The sequence below is a fragment of the Olea europaea genome, unplaced genomic scaffold, assembly GCF_002742605.1.
Source record: "Olea europaea var. sylvestris unplaced genomic scaffold, O_europaea_v1 scaffold2078, whole genome shotgun sequence".
NCBI lineage: Eukaryota > Viridiplantae > Streptophyta > Magnoliopsida > Lamiales > Oleaceae > Olea > Olea europaea.
In genome coordinates this window covers 88997-109560 of record NW_019238703.1, presented here as the reverse complement: position 1 = coordinate 109560, position 20564 = coordinate 88997, and the positions used below count along the sequence as shown (strand labels likewise).

At 33.6% G+C, this 20564-nt stretch overlaps 2 protein-coding genes across 2 annotated transcripts; one reads left to right on the top strand and one right to left on the bottom strand.

Annotated features, from left to right (window-relative positions):
- The first annotated feature begins 5465 nt into the window (after window positions 1-5465).
- On the top strand, window positions 5466-11345 carry LOC111380003 (probable apyrase 7). The gene is made up of 3 exons (XM_023003465.1): window positions 5466-5673; window positions 7836-9887; window positions 10278-11345. The coding sequence occupies exons 2-3, from the start codon at window positions 7889-7891 to the stop codon at window positions 10580-10582; spliced, it is 2304 nt and encodes a 767-aa protein (XP_022859233.1). The 5' UTR covers window positions 5466-5673; window positions 7836-7888; the 3' UTR covers window positions 10583-11345.
- Window positions 11346-15811: 4466 nt separating this feature from the next.
- Window positions 15812-18637, bottom strand: LOC111380006 (ferritin-3, chloroplastic-like). Its single transcript, XM_023003468.1, has 8 exons — window positions 18220-18637; window positions 17954-18037; window positions 17804-17864; window positions 17626-17713; window positions 16538-16599; window positions 16287-16352; window positions 16121-16184; window positions 15812-16021 (listed from the first exon to the last, which is right to left on the bottom strand). Exons 1-8 carry the CDS (start codon window positions 18510-18512, stop codon window positions 15969-15971), a joined length of 771 nt encoding a protein of 256 aa, XP_022859236.1. The 5' UTR covers window positions 18513-18637; the 3' UTR covers window positions 15812-15968.
- Window positions 18638-20564: the final 1927 nt, after the last annotated feature.

Here is a 20564-nt window from a genome sequence, read left to right as displayed (position 1 = left end):
TACGTCATTTTTACATATTTCAAAGAAGGCTCTAAACCTTATGGCGGAGAGTTTTTAAACTTTTTACTTAACATAATTGATATGGTGCTATGAAAGAAAAACGATCTTCAGAAATAGATACTTAAAAATCTTCAAATAATAATGTAAGTCCGTCACAAAGCATGACCCTCACCTGGGATGAAAATATGGCCCAAAGCAACAAAACCTAAATTTCTATCACAAAATTTGGCAAGTTTTGACTATGGAACTCAACTAACACAAATTTAGAATAATTCTTCATTGCATACAATTCTTTTTTGGCCTAAAGCCATGAAAGAGACCAGCAGCATTGACTTCAACATGAGCATTATTTGATGTTCTTACCTACATCAAATTGCTTAGACTTTGAAAATGACCCACTAACTTTATCTAAAAAATCTATATATTTTTTCCCTGGATTTTATACGAAAGATTTGCATGGCTATTGCCTGTTAACTTTCATCGACCCATTTCTTTATAGCCGGTAGGGAAATATTAACTAGGACATAGTCTTGCTCTTACTTTTAGTCTATAAAAATTTGGGTCATTTTGGAGGTGACATCGACTGAAAGAGCCTAATGTAATATTTTTTCGTAGAAAAATAAATGACGCGATTAAAAATTAAAGTAAAAAATTCTATACGCAATTGTTGATTTGTTGTCTAACTTGTTTGATCCAAAATATTTGGTAAAATTGAAACGAGGGAGTAAACGTAAAAGGTGAAATATATTTTCAATTCCAGAATTGAAAATGAAATCATTCTTTGAGACAGTAGGCTTCTATTGTTTAAACAAATATTTTGGACCTTTTCTTCAAAAAATAAAAATAATAAAAATAAAAATCTTCAGAGCAAATAGAGAATTTGTACAGATTAGGCCAAAAGGAAAATTATAGCGATGATCTCTTGACTATTAAAATTGCAACGAGTCGATCCTATTGTTCTGTAGTTCCCACCAATCCATTTTGTAGCAAGTCAGTCTAGGGATGGTAAAATATTCATTCCAGCCCTGATTTATTCTCGGCTTTTGTTTATTTATTTATTATTATTATTTTGTAGACATTTGATTTTTTAGAGACTATTATTATGCCCCGCAAATCAAGTAGAAATTTGATTTCTGTTTCCGGTATAATAGGATAAAGTTACTCTATAAAATCAACGTTTGGTGCTCTTTACATTTTAACGAATAAAGTTGTTGTTTGCTTTGTACATATGATGAATGATCTTTATATCTTAAACTATTTCACAAATAAAATTAAAGCTACTTCTGTAAATCATAAATAAAAGTTGTACCATATTAGTGTTATATATCTATATCGCATTGGACAAATCAATTTTACAAACTATAATGACTAACTAGAGATGGTGCTCTCAACTCGATTAAAATCGAACCATTATCAGTTTGTGATTTTTTGTTTGGAATACAATATGACCAAAATATCCTCCCTTTTTTTCTAATAGACAAAAGGACATAGAGTCAAAAGAAATATTTGAACTAATTCATTCTGATATGTGTGGATCCGTGAATACGCCTACGAGATAAGATTTTGAGTATATTTCTTTACAAATTATTACTCTAAATTCAAATACATTTACCTAATAGTTTTGAGAGCCAAATACTCATTTGGATAAAAGTATTAAGACATTATGATCTAATCGAGGTCGTGAATATCTCTCGAAAGAATTCAGGAATCACTTAACAAAAATTGTATTATTTGTCAATTGAATACGCTTGGTACATCCCAACAAAATGACGTTTCAAAAAGAAGAAATATAACATTGTTAGATATAGTTAGGTCAGTGATGAATTTTGCAATTCTGCCTAACTCAATTTAGGGATATGCACTGAAAATAATAGCATATATTCTTAACTTAGTTCATTCTAAATCTCTTTCCAAGACTTCCTTAGAAATATGAAATGGGTACAAGTCCAACTTGCATCATATTCGAATTTGGAGATTTTCAACTGATGTGCTGAAAGGGAAGGCAAAAAAATTGGAGTTTATGTCAGAGATATGCACATTTGTATCTAAATTTGCCAAAGGATACTATTTTTATAATCAACTAGACAGAAAGGTCTTTTGTTAGCACAAATGCAACTTTTCTAGAAGATAAGTATATTAATGAACGTTGATCCAAGAATAAGATCGTATTGGAATAAATGAGTAGAAGCAATTCCATCCCATAAATTTCTGAAGCGTAACCTCGTGACAGACAACCTTTGGTGTCAGAAATACCTAGACAATGTGAATAGAGTAGGAGAGATGAATTGTAATTTGATCCTATATATCAATAGAACGTTGAAAAGTAATGAGGAGATAATAGCGTCACCTAATGATAATGTCAACGTTAATGAAAATGTTATGATTTCAAATATCGCTACAATCCAAGATCAATCACCCCTTAGACAAGTCCATTGGTCATCAGTTCGCCTTCTAGGCACATGTTGATTGGAGAGTCCAATCTGACGATCTCTATGGCATAAGTTGATGATCTAACTTCATTTAATAAGACTGTGAATGATGTGGATGCAACGATCCACTTATAGGTTGAAGCGAACGTCGAGGTCCTTGAATGAAGGATTCGACAAGGTGATCAAAACTTTGATGAACCCTATGTCTATAAGAAGAGACATGGCAAAATTGTAATCTTTCTGGTGCTTTATGTGAATGATATTCTGCTAATTGAAAACAATGTGGGAGCTTTATCGTCTACAAAAAGCTTGGTTGACCCAACAATTTCATATGAAGGACTTAATTGAAACTAGCTATGGTTTAGATATTCAGATCTTAAGAGATCGAATAAAGAAGCTTAGAATTTTATCTCAAACTTCATATATTGATAAAGTACTTGTCAGATTTATCAATTGAGATTCCAAGAAAGGTAATCTGCCCTTTAGACATGGAACCCAACTCTTTAAGGACTAGTTTTGTAAGATTCTAAAGCGATAGAGCGCATGAGTAGGACACCTTATGCATCGATAGTTGGTAATCTCATGCATGCTATGCTGTGCAATAGGAATGACATTTATTATTGATATGGTAAGTCGATATCTATCTTGTCCTAAGATTGATATATTAAATGGTAGTAAAGCATATCCTTTAGTACCTTTGAAGAACAAGGAGTTATATATTCCTTGCTGTATCTTATTTCGATGAGTTAAAAGGATTCGGAATTCCAAAGTAATGAAAACTATCACAAGTCCACATTAGTGTTTAAAATTGATGGTGGGGCCACTATTTGAAGAAATATCAAGCAATCATATATTGCTGATTTCAAAATTGATGTCGAGTTTTTGGTAGCTACTAAATAGGCTGTATAAATCATAAAATCCTAATGGATATCGAGTCGGTGACTGCATCTACACAACCCTTTACATTGTATTAGGATAATTGTGGGATTGTAGCAAATGTTAAAGAATCGAGAGTTATCAGAAAAAGTAAACACATTGAACAAAAAATATATTATTTCTCAAGAGAGATAATTAGTAAATAAAATGTGGTTATTAGTAAGATTGCTACTGAGAATGGCCTTGTAGGCTCGTTTATTAAGAGCTTGTCGACTAATATTTTCAAGGGATATCTATAAAAAAATGAGGTTGCAAGACATGACACATATACTCTAAGGCAAATGAGAGATTTATTGAATTATGTGCCCATATAGACAGTATTTTTTCTATGATAAAATAATATTTTGTATTGAGTATACGAATCAAAATGTCTATGATCACTTGAAATAATATAAGTTGGGTACTTGTGTTGAGAAGTTCAGTATGACATAACTTATATTTTGATAATAAACAATTTGTTCATGATCAATATATGAGAGTTGATATATTGTACTAGAAGGTTGTAGGTAGGTAGATTTATTGTTCGGATTTGTGATTTATCCTTATCACGTAAATAATTAAATACGATACTGATATACTTCAAGTGTATTGAAAGGACCACATGTCGAGTTTATTCCATTGCATGATCGTGCAAAAAATTAAAATTCACTTGATCACTATATAATCCATCTAAATTCCTCGACAGTGTTATGTATATTTTTCATGATTTTAATCGGTCTTTGAATCATTGACGGATAGGTCAATTTGATTGTTCAAATATTTTGGTGAGTTGGGAGCTTGAGAATGAACAAAATAGAGAACATGAATTCGCGTCGAGAATTGTCGTCCTGAAAAATGGGTAAAATGACTATTTATGTATTTTTTATTGAACATTTAAAATTTGAGTCTATTGTTTAGCGACAGCTAATTTTCGACATCTATAATTAGTCTACATGACCGTTGAAGAAAATAATATTTAAGTTAGTAATAATAACTAGAAGGTCAAAATGATCATTTATGTTCATACCTAATTATCGAATATTTGATGAAGATAAAATATATGTACATTTGGCCAGAGAAAAATATTACAGATTCAATGACTTCTATGATCTTATATATTCTAAGAGTTTAATATTTTGTTTTTAGTGAAAAAGCAAAGACTAATACTTAAATTGGGTAGTCAATAATCAATTAGATTATTGAAGTTTGGATAATATATATCCGATCGAATATCGGTGGTAACTTTATAACATATTTGAACTTAATTACAATTATTATAAAAGTTTTGAGTTTAATTGTACTTAGAATAAATTTTTGTAATTGATGTAAAGTTATAAAATTAATTGTAATTGTAATTGAAATTCTATGACTACATATGTAATTAAATATAGATTAATTGATTTTGAACTTTAATTAAAACTCTTATTTGAATTTTAATTAAGACTTTTATTTAAATGTGAAATTCTTATTGTATATAAATTAGAACTATTTTATCTTTATATGCTCTCGGGGCGTAGTCTAGTAGTGCAAATGATAGGAGTGAGGTTATCTCACGCCTTGCTGGCAGCCGCAGTGTGGGGGTTCGATTCCTGAGACATTGAATTGAACTCTTTGTAGGCACAGTGTACATGTAACTCTTATTTCTTGACCTGTTGGGGCACATCCCACGATTTACCTCCCTCATAAAACTCTAGGTGCGGGACGATGGAGGTTCTCAAAGTTGAGATTCAACCTTTTTTTTTTTTTTTTAAATACAACAATATATAATACAATAATTATTGTTCAAATTTTTTCAGAACGAAAAAAGAGAGACAAGATACACACGTGAACATTTGAAAGATCTTGTTTCTCAAATTAAAAATACAAATATTTTTTAATTTTCAGATAACTCCAATATCACATTTCAACAGGAACAATAAAGAATTAGTGGGAGTGTGATTCTCATTTTTCCTAAAATACATTTCTCTCTATCTTCTTTTTAGCCACATATTTTTTTATTAAAATGACATTACACAACACAAAAACTTTTTATCTTTTTTAACCATATATTTTCTATCAATCTACTAATTTAAAACACTTTCTTTGAAAATAATGGAGCTACCAACATAATATGTATACAGTAGCAGTGAAGGAACCATAAAAACTAAAGACGATTTTCAAACCTCACTCAAACTTCTCGCACGGGGGGAGAGAGAGAGTTCAATACGCAGAGCCCATTAGGTTTTGTGAGTTTCAGTTAGAAGAAAACGGATTTGGATCGATTCCATTTCACTATCTTGCACAGTGTGAGCCACCAAACAGGGCCTTTCAAGTTTTCCATGATCTGTCGGTAAATAGAAATATTTGTTTTCCAATTTCGTATTTTCGTTTGCATGAATGATTTAATGCTAATTTATTTTCATAATTTCTCTTTCCTTATGAATTCTGTTCTCTGATTCTGAGTTCGTGGATCTTTGATGAGTAAAATGTGTAAATATTAGGTAACAGTTGATTTATCATGTAGAGTTTCTGTGAAAAACTCGAAATTCACTTGGAGATATATATCATTGCAATGAAAACCTGAAAATTCAAGGAAGAATGAGGGTGGGGTTTCTATATGGTTTTGGGATTGACTTATCAGATACAATAAGGCTATGTTTGATAGCCACTTATTATGGAAAACAAATTCCAACTTCTACTTTTGGCTTATTTGATTTACAAAATTTTTCAAGGAATTTGTTTTCACCTTTGGCCACCACGTCAACATTTTCTAGCTTTTTTTTGAATTCAAATTCTCACCAATATGGTGAGAATATTGGTGAAAATTCGTTTTTGGGGTTACTGTAGCTTTTTTTCGATTGTGTGTGTGTGTGTGTGTTGGCAATGAAAACAAATTCTAAGAATTATTGTAAAAAAATATTTCTCTTTAACTAACAATGTTCATGTAAAATAAAGTTAAACGAACACCAAAAGATATTTAATTTTCTTGATTTTCTTTTTATTTTTTTTATATTTGGCTGACAATTGAAACACATTTCATCCCCAATACCAGTAAATTCTATCCTTTAATCGACAATTTTTATGTAAAATAAAGCCAAACGAACACTAAAAAACAATTTCATTTCAACATTTTCAATGTGAAAAATTATACCAATCAAACACAATAATTTACAATTTTTAGGAAAACAATTTTTAGACAATTCAATTTTCTGGAATTCGTTTTCAATTCAATTCAATTTCATCTTTGTAATCAAACGGACCCTAAATGGTCGAGAAATGATTCCAGGGTTGTCTTCTTCCATCGCTTCTGATGGGGCTACTACTCTGTAATTCATTTGTAGTTGCTAGTCATTGCTCTTCCAAACAGCCCTTAGAATTTTCTGGTAATGATCCACGAAATCTACTTTCTGAGTTCTGCAACATCGTGACTTTCCCCCTAATTTTCATTTCGAGACTTAATGTTTCAGCATTGATGTATACAGCCAAGGGAGGAAGGATAAAAATCCAAAATTCTAACAGGATATTTATTTCTACATTTTTAATACAGTGATTTCCATCTACATCCAGTCTTTACTGGAATTGGAGTTTCATTTTCCTTCTAAGATTCGACTCTAGTATAGATTTATTATGCGGTGTGGATAAGAATTGAATTTTGATTGTCTCCCCATAAGCATTACTAATCAGTATCTTAAACGGTTAAAGTAATGATTTTTCCAAAGTGTTATTGTTTTTGGATCTTGAATCTTTATTGATTCACTTAGCTTATAAGGATATCACATTTCAGCAATTTGTTAGTCGTCAATTTTTTGTTGCTTTTTATTTCTTTTGAGCAAAAATGAAACCTGATACCTTTCTTTATTATTTTTACAAAAAGGAAGTGAAAAAATAAAAAGATGTTTCTCCTTGTTTTAAAGAGAATCATCCTTGAGAGAGTACCAAAAATGGATATTTGTTTTTTCAGTAACTAATATAAGCATAGAAAAATATCAATCATCTATTTATTTGCTTGAAGGCAACCAAGACTGAATTGTTCTATTTTTTATATGCTTTAAGTTGGAACTATGTTTTAAGAAGGCAAAACAGATTCACTTAATTCCATCTGTGCTAAAATAACATAAATAATGAAATAGCTATTATTATAAGTGTCAAGCTTGATAGTTATGCTTGTGTAGTGGATATTTTGGTGAATTATTTGATCTCTTTCTTATTTTAAATACAATGACAAAGTCGAAAAATTTGAAGGTAGAGGGAAAGATCCCTTCCTAAAGCAGATGAAAAGTTAAGTCTCTTCTCAGAATGTTGTTGATTGATCAGAAAGATTTATTTCTATATTTATATTAGAAACTTCGGTATAAGTTTTCTTCTGCTCAAGAAGGCTTTACATTCTTCTGTTGATTTACTATGAATTTCTATTACTTGTACCTGCTTGATTACTTCTTTGCAAGTAGTTTTGCACAAAATGCTAACATAACCAGAACATAATTTTTGGGTCCCTCATTCCTTGTAATGTAGGGATAACAGTTTCTGAGATGAAATTGCGCAGCAGTTTGTAAATTTCTGCAAACATGTTTAGTAAATTTGCAGAAATTGTGTCTTCTGTAGCAACTCGTTTGTCAGCCCCGAGGAATCCTTCTCTTGCATATAAATCATCTGGATTGCCACCTCTGCGGGGTTCTCCTGATGGCTATACTTTTTCCAGCCCAGTGAAGAAAACTAATTTGAGAGACTCCTCATCCATTCAAGACTTGTCTTCTTATCGACAACTCGATCCAGAAGAAGGTGACCTTAGTCCTGGAGCAAAAAGAAATATAAGTCATGCAATACCTCCAAATCCCTTGCAAAAAGGAAATAGTAGATCAAGTTTTTCCAAGGAGAAGGCATCACCCGGTATACCTTCTAGGCAAAAGAAGTGGGCACAAGTTGTCTGTGTTCTACTCTGTTTTCTGCTATTTGCTTGTCTTACTGTTGCAATGCAGTTTCTTTATTCTAACTGGTTTGGAGGGCCGTCTAAGTTCTATGTTGTGCTTGATAGTGGCAGCACCGGAACCCGTGTTTATGTGTATCAGGCATCTATTAACTACAAGATTCACAAGGGTGGCAGTTTTCCTATTTTATTAAAATCGTTGCCCGAAGATTTCCAGAGAAAAGTTGGGTCCAAGAGTGGGCGGGCTTACAACAGAATGGAAACTGAACCTGGATTTGACAAATTAGTGGGTAACAAGTCTGGGTTGAGGGAAGCAATAGGACCCCTTGTTCAATGGGCTAAGAAGCAAATTCCTGTGAAATCACACAAGAATACTTCCCTCTTTCTTTATGCTACAGCTGGACTTCGCTGGTTGCCAAGTTCAGAATCAGACTGGCTTCTTCATAATGCATGGTCAATTCTGAAGAGATCACCGTTTCTGTGCAAGAGGGAGTGGGTTAAGATTATCACTGGAATGGAGGAAGCTTATTATGGATGGATAGCTTTAAATTATCACGTTGGTGTATTGGGGGTTATGCCTAAAAAGGATACATTTGGTGCACTTGACTTGGGTGGCTCATCATTGCAGGTTACTTTTGAGAGTAAGGAAGGCGCCCTCGATGAAACTAGCTTAAAGCTAAGCATTGGCCCTGTTAACCATCATCTCAGAGCCTATTCTCTATCAGGATATGGACTTAATGATGCGTTTGACAGATCTGTAGCTCATCTTCTCAAGAGGCTTCCTCAGATTTCCAATGCAGATTTGGTTACTGGAGAGGTTGAAATTAACCATCCCTGTCTGCAGTCTGGTTACAAAGAACAATACATGTGTTCACATTGCGCTTCTGTCCACCGAGAAGGTGGAAGTCCTATTGGAGGAAAAAAAACAGGTGAAGGATTTAGGGATGCTATTCAGCTCATTGGAACTCCAAAATGGGACGAATGCAGTGCACTAGCAAAAGTCGCTGTTAATTTGTCTGAATGGTCATATCAGAGTCCGGGAATTGACTGTAAGCTGCAGCCATGTGCTCTTGCAGACGATCAACCTCGTCCTTTTGGCCAGTTTTATGCTTTGTCTGGCTTCTATGTGGTGTACCGATTTTTCAACTTGACTCCTGATGCACTACTGGATGATGTTTTAGAGAAGGGTCGTGAATTTTGCGAGAAGTCTTGGGATGTTGCCAAAATGAGTGTTCCTCCTCAGCCTTTTATAGAGCAGTACTGCTTCAGAGCACCTTATTCCGTGCTTCTATTGAGAGAAGGATTGCATATTCCTGATAACCATGTAATTATTGGTTCTGGAAGTATTACTTGGACACTTGGAGTTGCTTTGTTGGAAGCTGGAAAGGCATTTCCAGATAACATAGAATTTCACAGTTACAGATTATTCTGGGAGAAAATAAATCCAGTTTTTCTCATTGTTATTTTATTGGCTTCGTTGTTTGTCCTAGTTTGTGCATTATCTTGCGCTGGCAATTGGATGCCAAACTTCTTCCGGAAGCCCTATCTCCCACAATTCAGGCATGGCAGTGTAACATCCACATCTGGTCTCAATATTCCAGCTTCTTTTCGGTTTCAGCGCTGGAGTTCTATAAATACAGGTAACTGCCATTTTTATGGATGTAGAAACAACAAATTTATATCTGCACCTTCCAGAGACTTATTTCACATATTTTCTTCACGATATTATCTGAACTATCACCTCATCGTGGTGTTTCAGTAGAGGGAAGAATTAAGATGCCATTAAGTCCAACAACTGCACGCAATCAGCGAAGACCATTCGGTACTGGACTTGGTTTAAGTGGTGTTAGCTTAGAGCTCACTGAGTCTTCCATGTATTCATCATCTAGCAGTGTTGAACGTAGTTATTCTTCGGACAGCTTAGGGCAGATGCAATTTGACGGTGGTAACATGGGTTCATTCTGGGCCCCACGTAGAAGTCAGACGCGTTTACAAAGCAGGAGATCCCAATCTCGAGAAGAACTTTTCAGTAGAGGGAAGAATTAAGATGCCATTAAGTCCAACAACTGCACGCAATCAGCGAAGACCATTCGGTACTGGACTTGGTTTAAGTGGTGTTAGCTTAGAGCTCACTGAGTCTTCCATGTATTCATCATCTAGCAGTGTTGAACGTAGTTATTCTTCGGACAGCTTAGGGCAGATGCAATTTGACGGTGGTAACATGGGTTCATTCTGGGCCCCACGTAGAAGTCAGACGCGTTTACAAAGCAGGAGATCCCAATCTCGAGAAGAACTTAATTCTTCATTTACTGAGGCACACTTGCTGAAACTTTAAAGCTGCTTCTGATTTTGGTTTGCCGTGCTCAAGTATAATATTGTCGGAGGCAATTGTCATTTATTCCGAGCTTCAAAAAGGAATTTTTGTTGAAATGGAGAATGTTATATCTGACTGTGCTCTCTTGATCAAGTTTTGAATGTTGAGTTGCTCTGAAAGTGGTTGGACAACATGGTTATTCAACTATTTTGAAAAGATACCCATGTGTAAGAGGAAGTGGAAAATTTATTAAACAAGAGAAGCTGGATAAGTGGATTTTGAACGAACTTTGTGGTCAAATTTATTGCATAATCTAAAGTTCCCGAACTTTGAATCCATTGTAGCTTCAACCGGGCTTCTGTCAGCCAGTGGTTACTGAAATCTTCAGAGTCGGATCGATTTGGAACCTATACAAAGGCTACCTTGCTGCTCACCACAATCTCTGAAGGGGCTTATGTACTCCACTTCATATCACCAAAAGACAAAGCCCAGAGCGGAAGGAGGACTTGAATCCTCACATGTCATTCCGGTTTTAAACTTGGTTGTGCTCTTCCAGTTGACAGATTCCTGGGACAAAGGAACTCCTCGAGGCAGAAGATTGTACCTGGAATTAGAAATGCAAGCTGTGTCCCCTCACACTACACAGATAAACAAATTTGTACATATTTCTGGTGGATTCTCTTACAATATGCCAGTCCATTGAGGATTAGAAATAGGCGTAATTGGACAAAATTATATGTACATGTCTCAATTATGTTAAATATTCATTCCCTTAATTTCTCTTTTTAACAATCCAAAACTATAATCATGAAATAGAGAAACTTTAATAACTCGAATACTTCAGAGCTGGAAGATTTCAGTCGTCCTACTTAACTTTTTTCTATTTACACACGCTATTTCTAATTTTTATCTAGCATTTATTATCCCCAATATTTCATTTTTTGGTGTTCATGGTCCATAAAACAATTCTGTCCGAAATTTCTGTCAAATTATAATGAGTTTCTCACGTCTTGAAAAACATGGGTGTTAATGCAATTGGAATTTTATAAGCCAAAAATTAAAGGGTGGTTACATAGCTAACAAAGTTTTCTTTTATTCCATTACCTTTTATTTGAGCTAAAGGTTCTCAATCTTTGTGGATTATCACATTTTGAATTTGTTGTTGAAGCTCTTAATTAAGTTAATTTTTACCTGAAGCCCATAAAAAAAAAAAAAAATTTCTATAATTATGTGCAATTTTTTAATCTAGTTTGGTCAAAAATTTCCTAGGAGTTTCACCAAGATCCTCGAATTTTATAAGAAGATTAATACAAAATAAGAAACTTTTCCTTGTGACACGTTTCATAGAGTTTCGATTTTCAAAAGGATAAACATACACTTTTTAACAAATACTACGAAAAATACGGACAAGGGAGTGAAAACTCTTGTCTAGAAATTCAACGTTGTTGTTAATTTAAATACACTATACATGCACAATATCCGAATTTTGGATTTAAAGCATTATTTTTGTCCACAATACTTTCTTGGGGGAGAATTTTCATTTTCTTGTCCAAAATTTTCTTTGTTGCTTTTCTTTGGAGAATGATATTCTAGCAGGCTGAGGCTCACAAGCCTAGTATAGGCTCCTCACAATGAGGAGGACCTCCAGATTGGACTCACTTATAATAAAAAATTGTAAAAAGGCCGACCCCATCTACTTTTGTGCGAGGGCCTGTAAGACCCCTATGAAGAAGGGGCCTGGCAGAACATCATGCTTCTTTTTCTTTTTTCAAGAAACCTTAAATTTACACATTTTCTCTTAGCCTTCTTTAATCGACTAGTTAGAAGATATTGAACTAAGAATTGAAATAGAGTAATCTTATTTAGCACCTATGTTTAACATCGATCTAGGTGACAGCACTCATGACATAAATTATAGCTACTATTAAATACAATGACTTATGGTCCATTTAATAGGACTTGTGGTTTGTTGAAATTTAGACCGATGTTAAATACTACCATTTTAAATAACATTGTTAATTGAAGTAAAGATGCTTATAATGAATTGAATTATGATGCACAATTCAATTACAAGATGAAAGAAATCATGATTGCTACAAGGGAAAGATTTGAGTCATTACTGATGATTAAAATTAGATTTTTAGTTAATTTAATTTTGATAAAAATTGAGAAGATTGCGGTTGAAAAGTTATGAAACCCTTAGATTAGCCCCCGTTTGAAATTCTTTACTTTAACATATTTTACATACTCCTTCTTAATCACATTCACACAATAAAATATTCGACATGTAATATAAAAGCTTCTTTACTTTTTAATCACGCATTCTTCAAAAAATACTATTTAAAACATTTATTTTTAAATTAAGTACGTCTAACCAAGATTTAATTGTTGAGTTTGATTTAGATTATAATTTTGATCAAGCATGGACTAAATCAAGTTTTAGCTAAAAAGGGGAGCACTTAAGAGTTGGAGCTACAACTACTTGTATAAATAGGCATAACCCAGTGGTGCAAATGACAGGAGTGAAGTGGTCTCAATCTTGTTGGTAGCCGCAATGTGAGGGTTCAATTCCTGAAATACGAAATTGGACTCTTTGTGGGTACTAGTGTACGAACAAACTCTTGTTCCTTGACCTGTTGAGGCACATTCCGCGATTTATTTCTCTCACGATGCTTCAGGGGCGAGGGCGTGGGAGCCCTCAAGGTTGGAGTTCAACCATTTTTTTTAAGTTAAAGCCGAAATGAGATACCAAAATAGCTCCCACGAAAGTTGCAATTTCCGGTAATTTTAGGGTTATTTACCATAAAAAATGGTCATTCAATATTCATATTTTCTCCCAAGTAAATCCTTCACATAATCAGCACATTCTGCTGGGAGTCATGTAGTGTTCACCCACTTTGTTTAATGGTCTCCGGACCACTGCAAATCACCATGTAATCGAGCCATCGATGTTTTCTTCTTTCAATCAATGGATCATTATATGGTTGTATCTTTGGAACGAGTTTAAATTGAGGTTTCTTGAGGGGGGCAAAAACTATAGAAAATTAGGTCAAGAAAAAGAAAATTCTCGATTCCAAAGAAACAACCATATAATGATCCATTGATTGAAAGAAGAAAACATCGATGGCTCGATTACTTTGATGTGTCGTAACTTTTGCAACGATTGGTCATTTCGCACAACATTAATAAATGAAAAAGTAAGTCATGAGCACTTCAAAATGGTATTAAAATAGCAATATTTTAATCTCATTTGACATTTTGTAATGAGCACGTCAAATTAGGTCATCAATCGGTCAAAACATTATTTTCTGGAAGAAGAAAAAAAAAAAGAATCGTGTGGGTCACATGAGCCCATTTGGGTCCGCCCATGCGTGTAACATGACGTTTCTGCAGCTTTCTTTTCAAATAATTCTTGACACAATAAACACATTCCGCTCAAATGCATGTTCTCGGGATTATCGGAACTGCTGGTCCACAATAGTTTCATGACAGCGAATTTCCTTTGCTTTTTTCTTTTTTCCTTAAAGAAATCCTTAAATTTACATCGATTTACAAATTTTTGATGATTGAATAACTAGAAGAAAACGATCCATGTGTCTTTCTAGTAAGATTGAGAGAAATAAAATAAGAAAAAAATCATATCACACCATCTCCGAAATAAATAAATGTTTCTTTTACGGATGAATTCCAATTATGGTGGACAAATTGAAGATAAGATCGATGTGGAGATTAATATGTCAAGTTCATGAAGCATTTGAGCGGAATGTGTTTCTTGTGTCAAGGATTATTTGAAAAGAAAGCTGCAGAAACGTCATGTCACACGCATGGGCGGACCCAAATGGGCTCATGTGACCCACACGATTCTTTTTTTTCTTCTTCCAGAAAATAATATTTTGACCGATTGATGACCTACTTTGACGTGTTCATTACAAAATGTCAAATGAGATTAAAATATTACTATTTTAATACCATTTTGAATTGCTCATGACTTACTTTTTCATTTATTAATGTTGTGCGAAATGACCAATCGTTGCAAAAGTTACGACACATCAAAGTAAGCCATTCCAAACTTGTATTTCGAGAATTTGCTAATTTTCAAAATTCGCTGATGATAGTATACTATCAAAATTCACAAATCAACTGTCCTCTAAAAGATTGTTTCGAGAACTACATCGTGATCATATTAAATGGTTTAAACAGATATAAAAAATAGTTAACTATGTGTCAAACATAATCCTTAAAGAGGCGTCTAACTAGTCTTTCCTTTAAAAAATTTCAAATATTTCATTAACGTTTATTATTTTTACACAATAAAATTTTCAATATAATTTACATTGTTTTATCAGAAAACTTTACATGACATATAACATCAAAATTTTAGGATCGTTACGTATTAAATGTAATTTGAATTACTTTCGAATTACTTTTACATTAAATCTAAATTTCTACAAATGTGAATTTTATTTCAATTCATTTACTTTCTATATTCAATATGATTTACTTGCCGTCAGCTCAACATCTATCGACCAAATGGTAAACAAATCTATATAAGTAACAAAATTCATATAATAATATTGATAATAATATAATTATTTTCATTAGTATTATATTATTTTTTAAAACCTTACACTACAAAAAGTCTGGATCCGCTTGTAAAATCTTTAAATATAAGAAGTTATTTACTCTAGTCACTTGTTAATTTTATTGAATTGAAGTGTAAGAATTAAAACATGAAGTTTTTTAGATTTGTAATCGAAGCTCCTAAATTAGTCAATTATCAGTCGGACCCAAAAAATGTCCACGACAAATTCCAATTTTATTTTATTTTTTGTGTGTCAAAACTCAAAAGTTCCCTAAAGTTTTACGAATTTACTGGGTGAAGAAAAAAATAATAGAGAACATTTTCAGTCTCTAATATGTTTTGTTAAGTTTTCAAAAAGCTTCAATTTTCAAAACAAAAACGCGTTTCGAAATCTAGCCTTCCAAGTTTTCGAACAAAAAATTGACAACATTGATTAGTTTCGTTTTCTATATGTATTTGTCTTAGTCCCAAGCCTCATTATTTTTCATTACATTACATTTCATTTTTCTCTCTCCTATTTTCAACCTCACAATCTTTCATAGAATAATATTACACGTAAATCAAAATTTTTTCCATCTTTTTCAACCACTTATTTTTCAAAAAACACTATTCCACCCATTAATTTCCCAATGTAGAATAGTTTCATTTTTCTTTTACGTATTTGATCATTACTGTAATTTTTCATAAATATACTTCATTGTCAACGTAATACTCATATAAGCCACCAATAAATTACTGCCACCAACACGCAAAAATTGTCTTCGCAAAATCTAGAAAATGATACCACAAAGAAACAGGTCAGCAGGAGAAAAATCGAGCTCACATTTATGCAACAGCTTCCTCTTCATGGAGCAGCATCTGATCAAAGTGCCAAACGCCTGACAATCCAAAAAAAGGAGTTCATTTAAGGCATCGAAAACACACAAGCGGATCCATCATATATAAAATGTCCAAAAATGGGACTTTTGTATCCATACCATGTCCTTTGCCCACTCTTCTCAGCTGGGAGACATATTCTGATATCTTCTTAATGGCTTCCACCTAAGACAGAAGAAGATTCTTAAACGGGTATCAAAACATTATAGGGATATACCTCTGTAATTAAATCAGGCACAAGAATATTGCATAGAACATGATCAGTACCTGCTCAGCCAAGAACTCGCTTTCAACAAAATCAGACAACTGCGCATCATTGTTTCGGGAGGCTACCTGTTTTTTAAAAGTTGAAGCATGTCAGTCAAAATATAGCTCAATTTGCCTTGAAGCTAATGACATAGAATTTGGTTTCTTTCATGAAACTAACGTCAATTAATTCCATTCAATTTTTGCTACAGCGTCAATGTTAATATTAGCATCACTGGTGTTTAAGTAGATAAGAAGTCTAGAAGACTTACAGCATGCAAGTTTAGAAGCTTCTCATTTGTCAATTTCTCCAGAGAGAGTGAAAGCTCCATAGCTGCCCAACAAAAAAATGATTTAGTCTTTAATGATCACAATAAAACAAGATCATAACCCCCAAGAGATAGATGGACAGAAAAATATAGCCATAGAATAATATTTGATGTCTCCTACATTTATAACAGAAAGCATATTCAAACTGATACAGTATATCGCATTTATTTAGTGTAACAGCTGTTATGGTTAACATGTAAACCTTTAGAAGCATATATTTATGTAAAAACACAGGATTCTTGAAAGAAAATATAATTTAAAGAGGAACAAAAAGATTCAAATTTTAAGTATAATGCACAAATCGCCATGAGTATATAAATAAATGAATTACGTGTCCGAAGTCAAACAAAATATATTCTTCTTGTAGTTGAAAACTATAGTACACAGTGCTTTTTAGAGTCCGTGCGGATTTTTCTTCTGAAAGGCTCACTTTCAAGCGTTCATAGGGAAACAGAGCTTATTTTGAAATTTTGTCAAAAATACTTCTTCCTGCTCAGCACGTTCTCCCAAGAAAGTAAACAGAGGATTATTTCTTCATTTTTTCTTTCTAAAAAGTAACTTTTAAAGAGAAACCAAATACATTTTGATAAAAATATTACTCAAAAGTACATCTGACTTACTTTTAAGTATGGTCAAACACGCTCTTATTCAATTGCAAATAACCTTGCTATAAAATGTTTGCCGACCCCTATGTGACCTTCTATTCGACTAGATCAAGTTAAAGTGAATCCAGCGGGCACATGTTTTTTCTTCATTTTCTTATTTTCTCTTATACTTCTATGTCTTTATAAACACACACAAATTTATAAAATGAAGCATATAAGTTGGCCCCACTCGTCGATCTCATCAACTTTGGATAGACATGAAAATAAAATACAGATAGTTACAATAGAAGCTATAAGAAAATTAATAACCAAACAATTATAGGATAAACATAGCCATCCACTGCACCTCTCTCGGCATAAAATATCTTGGTACAGCATGCAATTATAAGCACGACTGCATAATAAGTTAGAAAAGAACTTATTACCATATAATGCATCCCCTTTTTCGGCATGGTCGAACTCTGAAAGTGGCATCAAAATTGACTGCAGCTTCACTTTTCCACCACGCTTGTTCTGAATTTCGTCGAACAAACAATATTATTCATAATTTTAACAAAATTGTGAAAAATCAAAGAAAAATAAGCTAAGCAAATGATCAACCACCTGATATTCCATCAATTTCTCAGCATGATCTCTTTCCTCTTCGCTTGACTCCTTAAAAAACCTATGAGAGAACAAATCATAAAAGTAGATTTAAGTAATATTCAATGAAAATGGAAAAAGGTTCAAATTTTTTGAAGTTTTGAGATTTACTTTGCAAGACCCTTGAGAGCAACATTGTCTCTATCAAAATAGGCAAACATGGCATGGTATGCATAGGAAACATTGTACTCCACACTGTAGTTCACAATAAATATTTGAAAAAATCATTAGACTTCACAAAATTAGCATAAAATTCAAATCCATCTGAAACAAACGAAAACCCACAAAAAAATTATATAAAAAAACGTAAAATGAGATCTACAGATTCCCAAAATTGAAAATAAATTGAACAGCAGATTAAATCGAAGAAAGCCCACTTGATTTGTTCATTAATAGCGGCTTCACACTCATCGGCGTACTTCTGGCGAGCAAGTGAATCTTGTGGAACAGTTGGCACAAGCTTAAGCTCCTTCTTCACCTCTTCAAAGGGCTCAAAAACGACGCCGGTTAAAGGCTTGTTGTTCGAGCTTTTTGTAGCGCACAGCACAAACCCATTACCCCTCTTGCCCACAAAATTTGAAGAAGAGGAAGAGGAAGAGGAAAACAAAGAACTCATATTATCGCCATGGGAATTCAATAAGCCATAAGCCGATGCAACTTTCAGAAGCATTTTCGAAGCGAAAAACGTCGATCGAGAGTGAGACAGAGGGAGAGGGAGAGAAATTTCTGGAGAGAATTATCTGGGGAATATGAGAGGGACCGTGTCTGGGTGGATATGAACAGGTTGGTTGTTTGCATGTTGAGAGAGGGGGTGGTACGGGCCGTCGGATGGGGATATAGATGTAGGGTCAGGATTGAATGTAGGAAGGGGGCGCGTGGCCAGCTCATGGAAAAGTGTGGAGTCTGCAGATTATCTGGGCTGGTTCTGATCCAAAGTAGAAAAGGTTGAAAATTTTTAGTCCTTAAAAGTTGCAGCAAAATCAGTCGCTAAAATTTGTAAAGGGTTCCAATCTAGTCCCAAATAAAGTTCAGCTTACATTTAGGTCCCGTTTGGTACCCATTTTTATAAGAATGAGAATAAAAAATATAGTCATTATGGGATCCACACAAGAGATAAAAAGTCAAATATGGTGACTGTATGTGATGGATAACGATCATTTTTTTCATTTTTGTGGCTAAATAATGGAAATCAAACGAGGGCTTAAAGTCGAATAAAACGGGGTTCAAGGCTTAAAGGTTTCATCTCGTCGTCTTATTTTTAGCATGATTAAGTTTTTCTTTTCTTGATCGGTGGATCATTACGTTTTACGTGACAATGAAATGAACATTCCGACAATACATTATGACGTTAATAATGTAAGGGAACATATTTGATTATGGAGTATAATCAATTGAAAGTATAGCTGATTTAATTGCTTCATGGACCATTTTCTTAACGCAAATGAAGCTTGCGTGAAAATGGAACTAGAAATTACGTCAATAAACAGCGGTGTTAATCAATCCACTCTATTGTTGGAATATTTATCAGTAAGAAAGTAAAAATTCAAGTTCTATTAATTAGGCATTGTTAGATTAAAACCAACTAGTTTTTTCATTCCTTAATCAGAACCATTAAAATAATCTCAAAAGTTAGATGCATTTCCATTGTTATTCATCCTCATGATTGGTAATATTTCTGACAATAATGTTGAGCAACTGAGTTGTTAGAATGTTCTTTTTCATTCTAATACAATTATCCATAACAACACTCCTCCGAGTTACTTTTTTAAAAGTATAAAAAAAGGGAAAATTACAGCAAAAGTTCCAAACTTTTAAAATATTTGCAGACTTTCCCCAAACCTTTGATTTGTTGCAACCGTCACCCCTAATCTTTTCAAACGTTGCAGATGAATCTCTTTTGGACGGTTTCCATCCACAATTCCGTTAGTTGACTAAAAATTAAACTTTGACCATATTTTTAATATTTTAAAAGGGGGTAAAAGAGTAATTTCCCATTTATCACATTATATAGGAATGAAATTAGAAAATGAAAAATTGAAAAACACAACCTGTCTTCTTCCTCTCACCCCGCCCTCGCCCTCGCCCTCACATCCACGCACCGTCGTAGTCGGGAACCCTTTCCTCTCAATGGAGCGCCACCGCTGTCTTCTTCTTCTCTGGAATACCCTTCCTCACACTACTCAAATAAAAAATCCAAAATCTTTCATGCCGGGGTCAAGTTTCTTGAAACCGTAGGAGAGGGATACGTTCTAGAAAAAGATGAAGATGAGGAAACTGAAGAGGAATACTAAGTGTATGTAGAACTTGAAGGGGACATGTATCTCGAAGAAACAATTCTAGATTTGGGCCTCCTGGGATTGTTTAAAACCCCATTACAATCATCTTTTTTGGAAGACAATAATGGAGGTCTTCTTCAAGCTATGATTTTGGGGGTTTTCAGAAACAGCAGCCACCATCTTCACAACCAAGAAAGTACATACACATACATGCAGAATAAAAAATGGAAATTCACCTCTCAAATTGTACTTTCAAACCAAAATAAACTTACCTAGAAGCCCTTCTATCATCACCATACGCAAACTTGCAAGAAAAATCAAGAAATCCCACTGTAACTCAAGAAACCATAATAGGTCTTTGCAAGATTCCACATTTTCCCAAGATTTCTTGGTATAAATGTAATGGATTACAGTTCAACTAGTTTCCCAAAAAAAAAAAAAAAAAA